The 13599-nt window shown below is 43.8% G+C and overlaps 1 protein-coding gene across 2 annotated transcripts in view; it reads left to right on the top strand.

The window, feature by feature from the left end:
- Positions 1-13376, top strand: part of LOC138489163 (C-X-C chemokine receptor type 2-like) — a 112158-nt gene extending 98782 nt beyond the window's left edge. For both annotated transcript variants that reach the window (XM_069616821.1, XM_069616820.1), the window contains exon 2: positions 11883-13376. In XM_069616821.1, the coding sequence (XP_069472922.1) occupies positions 11900-12973 (1074 nt within the window). In that variant the 5' untranslated portion in view covers positions 11883-11899 and the 3' untranslated portion in view covers positions 12974-13376. The remainder of the gene's footprint in view (positions 1-11882) is intronic.
- Positions 13377-13599: the final 223 nt, after the last annotated feature.

The raw sequence follows: 13599 nt of genomic DNA, 5'->3' as shown, positions 1-13599 counted from the left end.
CTGTAATCCATTTTAGCGCCTCCCGTGTACATATTTTACATTTTTTACTCGCCTGTTTTGACGGCAGAAGAAATCGCTGCTGCACATATGGTACCACCTCTTTCCTCTTCCTTCTGATATCTTTATTCCTATACCCTGGCATGGCAACCATTTCAGCATATGGATCAGCAAGTTCATTTTTAAATTCAAAAAGCCTGTCCACATGTTCTTTTATCTCTTCATCTCTCTCTCTACATTGTGTCAAAGCATTAAAATCCTGCAACTTCTGCGGCGGTACCATTCCAATTAACTGCTTCCATCTCTCCATTAAATATTCTCCCATGCATTCCAACAACACCTGTCTTTCACTATTCTTCCTGAAATCATACATCGAGTCCAGCGTTGATATTTCATCATTTCCATCTATATACATCTCTGCCTGTTCTTTCAACTCCTGTTTTCTCTCCTTGCTGACCGCACTACGGGTTACTCTAGTGCACTCACTTTGTACCGTCCCCTCTCTCCCTGTATCGTCGTCTCTTATTACAGTGAATTCAAGTTCAATGGGTGGAGGGGGAAGGGGAATGTCTTGAGAGGGAGGTGCGGATGGGACAACGGGAATGGGGAGTGGCTGTTGCAGTGCAGGAGCTGCGGGCCATGGCGCTGCTTGCTGTATGATCTGCGGCTGCACTGGGATCTGAGCAGCTGGGAGGGGTTGGGCAACTGAAGGGGGCTGAGCAATAGGCACTGGTGTAATCCTCTCAGTCTCTCTTTTTGGGTGCTCTTGTCTCTTCTCAGTTAATATTTTATTTATTAGCTCATCTGATGAATGCAATTCTTGTTGAGGATATATTTTGTCTATCCCCAACTGACCACATCTCTCGGACTTTCTCAAATTATCATCCCACTCCTTTTCATCCTGCTCTTTTACTCTTTCTGTTTTTGACTTGTGCCTGCGTGCATTTTTCTCCCTGATTTTCCAACGAAGCATAGCTTCCTTCCTCTAGTCTCTAATGACGTCAAATGCCGCAAGGCATGTTTTTTTTTGCAGCAATACTTTTTCCAAATAATCTATCCTCGCAATCTCATAACTCCCGTGTTTTGGCCATTGTAAACCTTCTTCATGCCTGGTTTGCCTATGCCAAATTTCACAAAACATTATCTCCCCTACACCATACTTTACATACATTTCATACGCCGGCGCCCCCACTGGTGGCGCGAACTGGCCAGTTTCCAAAGATTGTCTACCGCAGTGGAAAAAACCCACTAGGCAGGAAGACAATACCCCAGGCATGTTTTAACCTTACTCTTGGTTAATTTTAACCTTACCATGGGTGTTTGATTTTGCAAAACCAACTCTTAACCAATATCAGGGTTATTTAGAATCGGGGCACGACTCACCTGATCAACCAAATAGTCTTTCAAGACGCAATTCGTCCGTATACTGACACAACCAAAAATCATTGTGTCTGCATATCTTGGCTCACTCTGCCTCATTTCAGGACCCTCGCCTCCTTGTTGTCTGGCTGGACACGTCGATCATGGATCGGCTGTGTACAGATCTGCAAAGGAGTCTCTCATCACTTTCACAGGAGCGCCCCGAACACTTCTTGATCCCGGCTCGACCGTCTCGTCCTCACTTCGTTTTCTCCTCTCGCCTTCTTTATATTACAACGTACACGATGGAACAAGTGGGGGAGGGTCCCTATTCGGGCGACATTTTGATGGGGCCCCTAGGGTACCGTCGCGGATGGAAACAAGGCACAATCACCACACATGAACTGATACGCCAGACACGAGGTTCAATTCCCAAAAGCTAGGGTTTATTGCAAAGCAAATAGTCTCAGTTGGCCAACTGGGTCTCACGTCCCTTAACGTGTGTCTCCAGACCCCGAGGGACACAAGAGAGCGAGCATTCTACAACAGTTACATTTATACAAAACAAACATCTTGTTATCAGAAATGACATATTCAATACCGCCCATTATGTGCTTCCTTTGAAATTGATTTGATGATTGACAATTGTGACGAATATGGCACCTTCAGACATTCATTTAGCAACAGTTTGCAATTTGCGGACTTGCAGACACGATTCTTTGTTTTAGGGAACATACTGCCCTTGTTCTTTCAAGCAAGCTGCATGCAGGGGAGAGACACATTCCAGGCCTCACTATCTTCTAGTTTCTATTCGTGTGCTAGGGGTCAACTCGCTCTTCAGGGCTCAGTGAAGAGGGCCGTAAAAGAGAGCATAATTCAAGCCATTAATTGTTCGTTCCTACAATTTCTACCGCACCAGTGAGACTAGCTGGCAACTGCGTAGTGATTAGATGCCTTGTTGCTTACTTCCAATGACTTGTGAGGGAGGAGACCGGGCATTTACTGTCTGGGTTGCCTGCGTTATGTTTCAACATGTATCTTGTGGCCTTGCTCTATTGCATGAGCACAACGGAATAGAATACGCTTACAGCGAAGCAATTTGAACAGAAAGCAAGAAGCGAAAATTAATCAAAATGGCGAATTCTATTCCTGCAAAATGGACGCTGTCTGGTCATGCTCATGAGTCTATACTACCGATGCTGAATACATGATGTGGTTGGTTTTCGGCCAACAAAATACATCGCCTATGCTATGGGAGGTAATTTCTAGACTCACAACTTGGGCCCAAATGCCCAAAAAGAGTTTAAAGTCTTCCACTGGTATACCATCGGGTCCCGGGCGGCGTCCCAGAGTATTCTTCTGTATTTCCTTAAGGACATCTGCATCGGTTATCAATGCCAACATGCTTGTTTGCTCATTCCCATCAACCAATGGCTGCACAGTGTTACTCGTTATGGGAGATTCACCATTTTCCCTTCCATCTTTGCGCTGTGCATACAAAGCGGAAACAGGATTCACCCAGAGTCTTCAATAACTAATTCTGTGCCTGTCTATCAGGTTCCAAAGCTACTAGAGTCTTTCTTCGCCGAAGCTTCTGATAGTGCAGACCATGTTTAATGCTTAATGGCCGCCACAGAGCTGGCCTCCAAGAAATGTGCAAATTCCGAACTGCAAAGGAAGTTCCCTGCACCACTGAGCAGCACCGACCAGGTCAACATACCAGGCATAGCTCCTGCAAATGCGGACCATGTGCAAATGGTTGCCAGGCCATCCTGGACTACACAGGCTGCCAAGACTATCCAGTATCAAGGTACTGTTTGGAGGACCAGTGCCTCCACGCCCCTTCTCTATCAGCTAGAACTTACTGCACCACCACCTTGCATTCTTACAACCTCCCATGATCCCCACAATCACATCCTTGCCCATTATCAGTCCCACAAAAGGCACCAGAAACTGCTTCTAGATTTGAGTTTTCTAACTACCAGAAAAGGTTCAGATGGACTCAATGGATCCTCTGCAAATTCTACAGAGGGCGGACATGTCTAAAATTAACATTTATTAATTTATTTACTAAAAATTCTTATATTCCGTGCCACATGACCATGGGCCTCAGGACCAAGATATAACAAGAAAACTATTAATTTGTGATGTAGTCCAAATCCTCATCCCCTGCTTTTTTTAAACAAAAAATAAACAATAATAATATATACAAAAAAGACCAATGTTCAAATGAAAATGAACCCTAAAAACACCAGTGGATAAAGCTTAACCTAAACATGTAAATTAAAGTAAAAAAAACAGAACAAATATTAGTTCAATAACTGGTAAAGAAACAAAGGTCACACTAATTATATAAAAGCACAAGAAAGTAAAGCTAATCCAAACACAGAAGTAAAGTTTTCCATACTAAAAACAAACAAAAAAAAAACATTAAATTCACTCATAGTAAATAAACACAACGCAAGTGGTCCTTGGCAATAAAATTACAGTTTTTATGTAGGTAATTAATATTAGATCAAAGTTAGTTTCACCAAAGTAAAAAACGGAAACAAAAGAACAAAGTCATTTTAACCCAACAGAAAAAAACACCAACAGTCAGGTTTCCCAATCTAAAAAAAAAAGAAAACTTTACCATGGAACGTTTTTCATAATGTCACAGATGGATTTAAGAATCGCACACGTCTGATAGATGAGTGACGGTTTTTTTATTAAAACCCTTTAATATCGACTTTACTACGTTCTCAAGACTATGGGTAGGCTTGACTAATGGGTCTCTTTGGCTGGTCTCTCAACCGCCCGTGGGGTCCCTACATCCCAACCCAGGCTTCCATAGCCACCAAGGTTATCCTGAATTGTATAGATTAGTGCCCCCTACTGCCTTTATTGGGAGGGCCGAAGGCCAAGGTCTTATCTAACTTTGTCCGTCCATGGCTTCCTAAGGGTGACCTATTCTGATATTCTCACAAGAATCGTCTCAGTGATCTTGTTTATGGTGTCTGTATTTTCTGAAGCACTCTCTCTTTCTCTAATTCCATCTGACTCCCTTTCAATTCTTTTCCCTAATCTTACACTTGCCTACTCCCCTTTCTCCTCTTACTCCCTATCTCATCTTCTTTTCTTTCTCTCGCCCTGTCTCGTCTTCTCCCTACTCCATACAGTGTCCTTCTCTTCTCCTCTCCTCTCCTCTCCTCTCCTCTCCTCTCCTCTCCTCTTCTCTCCTCTCCTCTCCTCTTTTGTCGCTTTGGTCTTCCCCACTCCTCTCCGTTTCTATCTCTACCACTTCCCGCCTCCACCAACTACTTCCTCCTACCACAAAACGACCTCTCTATAACTCCTCCCTGTCTTTCTCTTGTCCCTCTCCCAAACCCTCTCTCTCTTTCAGTCTCTCTCTCTCTGTATAATTCTCACCTTCTAGTATCTCCTTCGCCCTCTATTCTCACACTACACTGGGCCTAATTACGACCCTGGCGCTAAGGGGTTAACAGTGCCGTAAAAGGCTGTGGCGCCCTTAACCCCTTAGCGCCTAATTACGAGGTCCCTTTGCGGCTCCCTACCTTAACGGCTGGTCTGGACCAGCCGTTTAAGTAGGGACCCGCAAAGGGACCTTGAAGGTAATTACGGTACCGCAATTTGCGGTACCGTAATTACCGCCTTCCCCATTCCCATTGAGCCCTATGGGGCAAAAATGGGAATGGGGAAGGACCAATGGTGCATGGGGAATTAACACCCCGCCAACCTTGGAATGGGGTGGTAATTCCCCATTGCACCATGGCGGACTTGTTACAATACCGGCAGCAACCATGGTGCTAATAGCACCATTGGTTACCGCTGGTGTTGTAATGAGGGCCACTATCTCTTTCCACCCACAATTCTCTTAAGCTATCCCTTTTCACCCTTCTCTAGTACCACTCCATCTTGCATACCTCACCTTCACCCAACTAATCCACATTATCTTCTGCACTCCACCGTCTGTCCTTCGCCTTGTCTCTCGGTCCACCCCACGCCTTCTCACCTCACCAGAACACCTTTCCCTCTGTCTTGCTCTTACCGGTCTTTCATTTTTGTGTCTTCCTGCTTCTGTCCTTCCTTCCTCCCTCCAGTGAATAGCCATTCCACCTGACTCTTTGGCCTAATCTAAAGCTGTCATTGCCCCTGGGGTTGAAAAAACTATCAGAGATACAAAAATGCATTAGCTTTCGAAGTCCCAAAGACTTCTTCATCAGATCGTACAGAGCGAAATGATGATTATTTCACCATGCAGTATCTAACGAAGAAGTCTGTGGGAGGATTGTCATTTCACTCTGCACAATCTGATGAAGAAGTCTGTGTGAGGATTGTCATTTCACTCTGCACAAGCTGATAAAGAAGTCTGTGTGAGGATTGTCATTTCACTCTGCACCATCTGATGAAGAAGTCTGTGTGAGGATTGTCATTTCACTCTGCACCAGCTGATGAAGAAGTCTGTGTGAGGATTGTCATTTCACTCTGCACCATCTGATGAAGAAGTCTGTGTGAGGATTGTCATTTCACTCTGCACCAGCTGATGAAGAAGTCTGTGTGAGGATTGTCATTTCACTCTGCACCAGCTGATGAAGAAGTCTGTGTGAGGATTGTCATTTCACTCTGCACCAGCTGATGAAGAAGTCTGTGGGATGATTGTCATTTCACTCTGCACCATCTGATGAAGAAGTCTTTGTGAGGATTGTCATTTCACTCTGCACCATCTGATGAAGAAGTCTGTGGGAGGATTGTCATTTCACTCTGCACCATCTGATGAAGAAGTCTGTGGGAGGATTGTCATTTCACTCTGCACCATCTGATGATGAAGTCTGTGGGAGGATTGTCCATTCACTCTGCACCAGCTGATGAAGAAGTCTGTGGGAGGATTGTCAATTCACTCTGCACCAGCTGATGAAGAAGTCTGTGGGAGGATTTTCATTTCACTCTGCACCAGCTGATGAAGAAGTCTGTGGGAGGATTTTCATTTCACTCTGCACCAGCTGATGAAGAAGTCTGTGGGAGGATTGTCATTTCACTCTGCACCAGCTGATGAAGTCTGTGGGAGGATTTTCATTTCACTCTGCACCAGCTGATGAAGAAGTCTGTGGGAGGATTTTCATTTCACTCTGCACCAGCTGATGAAGAAGTCTGTGGGAGGATTTTCATTTCTCTCGAGGATTTTCATTTCACTCTGCACCAGCTGATAAAGAAGTCTGTGTGAGGATTGTCATCACAGTGCTGAACTATTCTTTGCACTAAAAATAATACTATTAAACTTGCTCACATGTGCACTGTGTGCATCATATGTGGAAAACGTTCAAATGCTTGACAAAACGTAGCAGCAAGAGGGAGAGAAATGAAGGCACAAACCAGTTTGTGGCAATCAAACGCCATCCACAACTATTATGCATGCTTGAAATTATGAAAACGTCATAATCACACCCAAACGTTTGCAAGACGTTTGATCCCCCAGATAAAACTGCAAAGATTCTTGGGTCAACGTTTAGTGGCAGGTGGAGCCTTTAAAAGAAAGGGCATAGATAGGGCTGATGCTTCAGGTGCCATCAGCAGCTGAGCACCAAGTGGTGCCCTTTTGGCTCACAAACAATCTGGTGTCAGGAGGGCACAATGGCACCCTACTTTGGGCAGCATATATTCCAGTCAGGCATGGGTTTAAGCCAAATAACCTGTTCTCTCTATTGACAGACTTACCAAAGAAGTTTCAAACCAATGATCCCAGTAAGAGGCATTTTGGGTGGTTCCATGTATTTTTACCAAATATTTATTCACTGCTGATTTTTTTATGGACTGCGCACCCCCACTTTCCCCTCACCCAACTATCTAATATCGCCTCACCGCAACCTACCCCACTCCCCATTTTCAGGCAAATATGATTGTAAAAAATGTGTGCTAAAAAATGTGCAGTTTTGTGCGTTAAAAAAGACTGGGTACCATTTGGGTGATTGTCTATGGAAGATGTAACTAAAGACGTCACTGTAAAATTTTAATGAGAGGAAACACCAGGAAATATTTGTATTAATTTGTTTATACTGCGCGAGAGCCCGCAGGCATCAGGGCGCAGATAAAGAGTGTATCTGAAAATACCTGGAACAGAAAATCTTCCTTGATTCAGTAACCAGAACAGACCCTCCCCCTGCTAAAGAACCCTACATCCTACCGTGATGAGCTAGCAAAGTACCACCCCATCTCAGATCTATGCTGCATTCGAACACCCTACAATTGCACAAAAAGGGCATATATCAATCTTCTTCAAGAAACCAGTCCAGCTTGCAACCGAGATGCCAACCGTAACATTCTTCATGGTTGACAAGGGGCACCCTTGACTTTTGATCCTTCAAAGCCTCTGCCACTTTGACCATACTTGACCACAAAGCACTGCTCAACACTCTTTCCACTCAGATGGGTTATGACCTTAGTCCTTTGTTTGTTTCACTCCTGCCACACCAATGAACAGCAGCTCATGTAGATTGGTTCTTGCAGATCCCGGTGAGCAGTGAAGTGTCACGAGGATCCTTCATCCCCTTCCCCAGTCACATTTGTTCTCCACATGGTGCCACTGCTGTATACCCTTCTACATCACAACTTCAACATGAAAATTCACCAGTTTGCAGATTGCATACAACTGTGTCAGTAATATCCGCCAGCTGATACTTTCACCCACTCTCTTCAAGCATCATGTCCAATTGAAACAGGAAACTGCTGACCACAAAGTCAGAATTACTCCTTCTCAGAGTCATCACCAAACTCATAAGAATCACACAGTGGCTGCCAGAGATGACATCAAAGTTTTCTCCCACAAATCAGCACCAGCACAGTCTCTCAGCTTCACAAATCTAACTTCTCCTTCAAAGCATACATTGCAATAAAGAGGCACGTGGCCCTCATCCAGAGTTTCACGCCCTTCATCCATACTTCAGACTTGAAAACTTCTGTCCAAAATCTGGTCTTCACCCATCGGGATGGTGGCAGCGCAAACCCTGCAGCTGTTCCATTAGCATTGCATTTTATTTTAAAAAAAGAGAGTTTACAATGTTCGAACAATTAAATAATTTCATGTTTTCATACCCTCTTTTTTATGAATACACATCGTTTTTTCTCCCAAAAAAACATTTATGGAAAGGTTCAAACTCAGATTAACATTAAAGGTCTGTTTCTTACATGAGCACACATTCAATATTTTATTTTGTTTGCTTCCTTCTGATTGAGTAAAAAGATTGTAGAAACTCCATGAGAAAACAATAGTCTGCGCTTACCCGAATGTACGCAGGACTATTTTATTGAAAATCTTTAATGTAAACAAATCACTAAACATGTGCTAATCAGTCTTTATTGCATGAAAGGTTGTCCAACCATCATCTGATACCGATTAGAGGCCAGCCAACACCAGAACGATTTCTCGAGGCTTGATTAAGACCCCTTATGCAAGTCTATGCAAAAAGGACGATCATACTCACCCATGTCACTTAGACGGCCTATAGCCCATGAATAATGCCACGAGTTATTAGAACATCATAATACAGCAGCGTTGGTAATACATGAAACAAAGCAACTTTTGGATGCTTCCTATTCTGCTTAGTTTCACCCTCTCGGACACTGTTCTACCTGTTTCATGTTTGTTTGTGTTGTCAGTGCCCTTATGCCCCAGGGTCCATGGCTGCGCAATACAAATTAAGTAAAGTAAAACAATCAAGAAAAACTGGAGACTAATCATAACGGTTTTTGATTGGTTGATCCAACCGCTGAACCGGCTCATGTGTTACAGTATGTACAAACACTAATAATTAACAGTTTTGAAAAGAGAGAGTTGCAGACCGTGCAGCCTGGTCCCGTCATGCCTTTCAAGATCGCTTAGGAACCATTCTCTGCTCTAAAATCCACGCTTCCTCTAGTCAACTGCCCCATCTGGACAATGCACCCTTATTCTGATGGTGAAATTTCTGCGGGACGCCTTTGAGGCCAGTCTATTTTCCAATTGCCAGGCCAGTCCTCATCTGAGGGGTTTAGAGGAGATGCAACCTTACTTGCTGCTGCTCTCACTCTTCTTTTTACAATAAAACACATCACTCGGCTTACATGTGTTACTCTCACCATACTGTGATGACAGCAACAGCTGGGGTGGCTTTAGCAAATTTGCATCTGTCAACCCACTGTCCCCCACAGAGAGGAGGAGACAGGGACAGAAAGAACACTGGGAGAGAGAGAGACAGAGAGAAACAGAAAGGGGGAGAAACAAAGAGACAGGGAGACAGAGAGGGAAAACAAGAGAGGAAGGCAGAGGGAGAGAAAGAGACAGACAGAGAAAGTAGACTAGTGAGAGGGGGAGAGAGAGAGTCACACACAGAGGGATACATAGATAGGGAGGGAGAGGATGAGAGAAAGAAAGAAGTGCAAGGTCATGAAAGAGATGGAGAAAGTGTGACCAGTAGGTAGACGGAGAAGAGAAAGCGAGAGAGAAACATAAAGAGAGGGGGCAGAGAAGAGACAGTGAGAGAGGGGGGAGACAGACAGAAGCACAGAGTGGCAGAAAGAAAGAGCAAGAGAGACGGAGATAGTGCGTAAAGCACTAGATCCGCTTTGCTTCAGTGTGCTGCTGATCTCCCTTTAGAGAGTGCAAGACTGGGCCAGGAAACATCACTGCAGGAAAAACTTCCCTGAGACATCAGATGGAAGAGAGACTGTGGAGTGATGTACTCAAACAAAAGGACCTTCCAATGTCCCCTTTTGGCAGTAGAAGGACTCTCAACTATCTCAACTTGTTTGTCTCCGCTGCAACCGGTCAGTTACCAACACACATGATGGCATTTATTTTATTTTTATTTATTTATAACATTTATATAACGCCCAGCCCCTGGGGTATCACGGAGTTTGGTACAGTAAAGCAGCAGAAAAAGGTACATAAATAGTAAAGGTACATATACAACAAAGCATTATTCATACTTATCGAAGAGCCACGTTTTTACGAGCCCTTTGAAGACCTTGTAAGATTGTTCATTTGTGATGGCTGCAGGGTGGTCTTTGTATTCACCACACCGGTACTTTTGGCATGATACATCGATTCATTGGAATATGGACGCGTCACCCACCCAATTTTGCAGCATGCGCCTTTATGCCTTGCTCTATCTTGTTGGGTGAATGTGTAGATTTATCTAATGAGGACAGCGAGGCCTGATCCGATTTCTTGAGGTAAACAGAAGGTTCCCGCTCAATCTGACACTCTGCGTTTCCCCTGGCTCTGGACAGCCACCCAAGGGTCTGCAAGCAGGGGCTCATCAGAGGTTTTGGACTCCCATGGTCCTTCACCATTGACTATGATGGCTAAGGCTGATGGGAGTTACAGTCCAAAACACCTGGAGATCCAAAGGTTATAGTCCTTTGATAAACCCTGATGGCTTGTCCTTTATAAACCGCAATCCCCAGCTGGTGTGTCTGTTTGCTGTGATTAGTGGAGAGCGAGTGGACAATCTAGGGGTTAAGTGCATGCAGAAGGCCTCTGACAATGCGTGCATCTAGTGTATTAATTTACTTAGCATCAACATATCGGCAGCAAATTCTGCAAAAAAAATTAATTTTGAGGAAATGGAAATCTGTGGAGAGGCCAACGTTTTCTGAATGGGTGGAGGATTTGAAACAGGTGTCCAGGTTTGAGAGAATAATTCCTCACAGAGAGAAGAAGATGAACCTGTTTGGTCAAACGTGGGGTCGTTTTTTGGAGTTGTGATGTTGAAGTTTCTTAGTCATTTTCTGTTCAATCTCTGAGAAAACATGGTACATTTCACCATTGGAAGGGGGTGGTGGTTGATGAAATACTGATTGTGATGAATTTATTTGTATTGCTGTTTTTGTAATTGTTTTCTTTCTTGTAAAATTAATAAATATGTTAATTTAAATAGGGCAAGAACAGTTCAGTGCACTTGCAACCAGCCAAGAGCATTTTTAGAAAGGAGTCTAACGGTGCCTTTTGGGAAGGCTGGGAGGACGGGGCGAAGGGGCTCGTTCCACCATAAGATTGCTTCTGCCAACCCTTGGGGCCTTTTTCTCTTCCCTCCTTCTGACATCCTGTGCTTCCCAGACGATGCCATAGCAGTTGCCTTTCGACTTCCGCCATCCCTGCCCCCTCCGGCCACTACAAATAGACAGGCATAAAGTGCCCTTAAATCCTCCTTGCTTGCTATGCTTGGTGGTTGAATTCCCACTTATTTACTAGCCGGTGGAATTTACTAAATCTAATTACTTGTACAATCAGTTCAATATATCAGTACTGGGTAGTCACTATTGGCCAAGTTCTACAGTGCTCAGGAAACAGGATGAAACCTCTGAAATAATATTATATGATATTTTATTTATATCGCGCTCATGCACAAGTGTTTAATGTTGATAAAATGCCCATGAAACAGACAGCCAAAATTGATATACTGCTTGCAATTTCGTAAATGGCGACATAACAGTTTCTAAGAGACAATGATGGTAACCTGGATTCTGACTTTCTTTTCTCTTTATTATTTCAGAAAGCCAAGCACAGCAGATGCCAAAAATGGCTGAGTCATTTATCTTCGATGGATCCTTCTTTGATGATCTTTTCAATACAAGTGATTTCAACACCATCATCCCAAGTTATGACACAGCTCCCTGCGAGGAATCCTGGCGCTTTAACAAATACGTGGTGGTCACCATCTATTGCCTCGTGTTCATCCTTAGCGTGGTCGGAAACTCCCTTGTCGTCATCGTGATCCACTACAATCGTCTAAAGCGCTCATCGACAGATGTTTATCTCCTGCACCTGGCCATCGCTGATCTGCTGTTCGCCATCACTTTGCCATTCTGGGCGGCCTACAGGGCCGATGAATGGGTGTTCAAGACTTTCATGTGTAAGGCTGTCTCTGTCATGCAAGAAGTCAACTTCTACAGTGGAATCCTCTTTCTAGCTTGCATTAGCATCGACCGTTACCTTGCCATCGTCCATGCCACCGAAGCAGTCATGCAGAAGAGGTTTCTGGTCGCATTCGTCTGTCTTGGAATATGGCTAGTTTCCATCTTTCTGTCTCTGCCAGTTCTTATTTTCCGGACAGATTTTAACACTCCGAAGAATGGCAGGGTTTGCTACGAGAACCTGGGCTCAGACGGGACCAATAGATGGAGGATCATCCTACGGATAAGCCGCCACATTTTTGGATTTTTCTTGCCGTTACTCATCATGCTCTTCTGCTACGGCTGTACCATCAGGACTCTTTGCCAAAACAAGAGCAATCAGAAGATCAGGGCCATGAAGGTCATCTTTGCAGTGGTGGTGGTCTTCCTCTTTTGCTGGATGCCGTACAACATCACCGTCTTCGTCGATTCCCTTATGAGAAGCCAAATCATCAACGAGACCTGCGAGAGGAGGTCTCAAGTTGAAACCGCTCTCTCGGTGACTGAAACCTTTGGTTTCATGCACAGCTGCATCAATCCTATCCTGTATGCCTTCATTGGACAGAAATTTAGGAACAGCTTCCTTAAGATTTTGGCTAGCCACGGCATCGTCAATAAGGCCTTCTTGGCCAAGTATGGCCGGAGTCTCTCCAATGTCTCCACCTCTGGAAACACCTCCACCACACTGTAGCAGCACAGATGATTTGGGCATTGCTGATACAGAAAGAACAGTGACTCTGTGGCGTGACCATTACAATTTGCTGTGCTTACTTGGAAAGCCTATGCTGTCTGTTTCCAACCCATATGAAGGAACATACAACCATATGTTGTATGTACCATGCGAGTTTCCAAATTCGAGAATTTAAAAAAAATGCCAGTGATATTTTCGTTTATCAAAATGTTCTGATTTAAAGAAGCCTAAAGAAAAATATGCAATATGGCTTTTTTTGACATTTGTTTTTTTTCAAATATTACTTGCAAACATATACCCGGAAAGTAGTGTATATTATGTTTTATCTCACCAGCACACAGTATGGTAAATTAACATATTTTAAAGAATTGAACAAAAATTGTAAATAAAAATTATAACATCTGTTTGACCATTTAGTACTAAATACACCAATGAAAATGGCAACATATCAATTAAAAACAGAGCAGAGTGCAGTTGTAAGACAGTAAGGACATATTGGGCTAGGTTGATGGAAAAAACCGTTATGCAATTGGTTGGGAATAATGTACAGGAACGGAGAGATTCTGAAAGTGACAAATCAGGGATAACTTGGAGGCTAATCGCAAGGGCCTCATTAAAGGTTTGGT

This window comes from Ambystoma mexicanum, chromosome 9, assembly GCF_040938575.1.
Source record: "Ambystoma mexicanum isolate Mex_15411 chromosome 9, UKY_AmexF1_1, whole genome shotgun sequence".
NCBI classification, from domain to species: Eukaryota; Metazoa; Chordata; class Amphibia; order Caudata; family Ambystomatidae; genus Ambystoma; species Ambystoma mexicanum.
The sequence above is the reverse complement of the archived record's forward strand: the minus strand, read 5'-3'. Positions and strand labels throughout refer to the sequence as shown.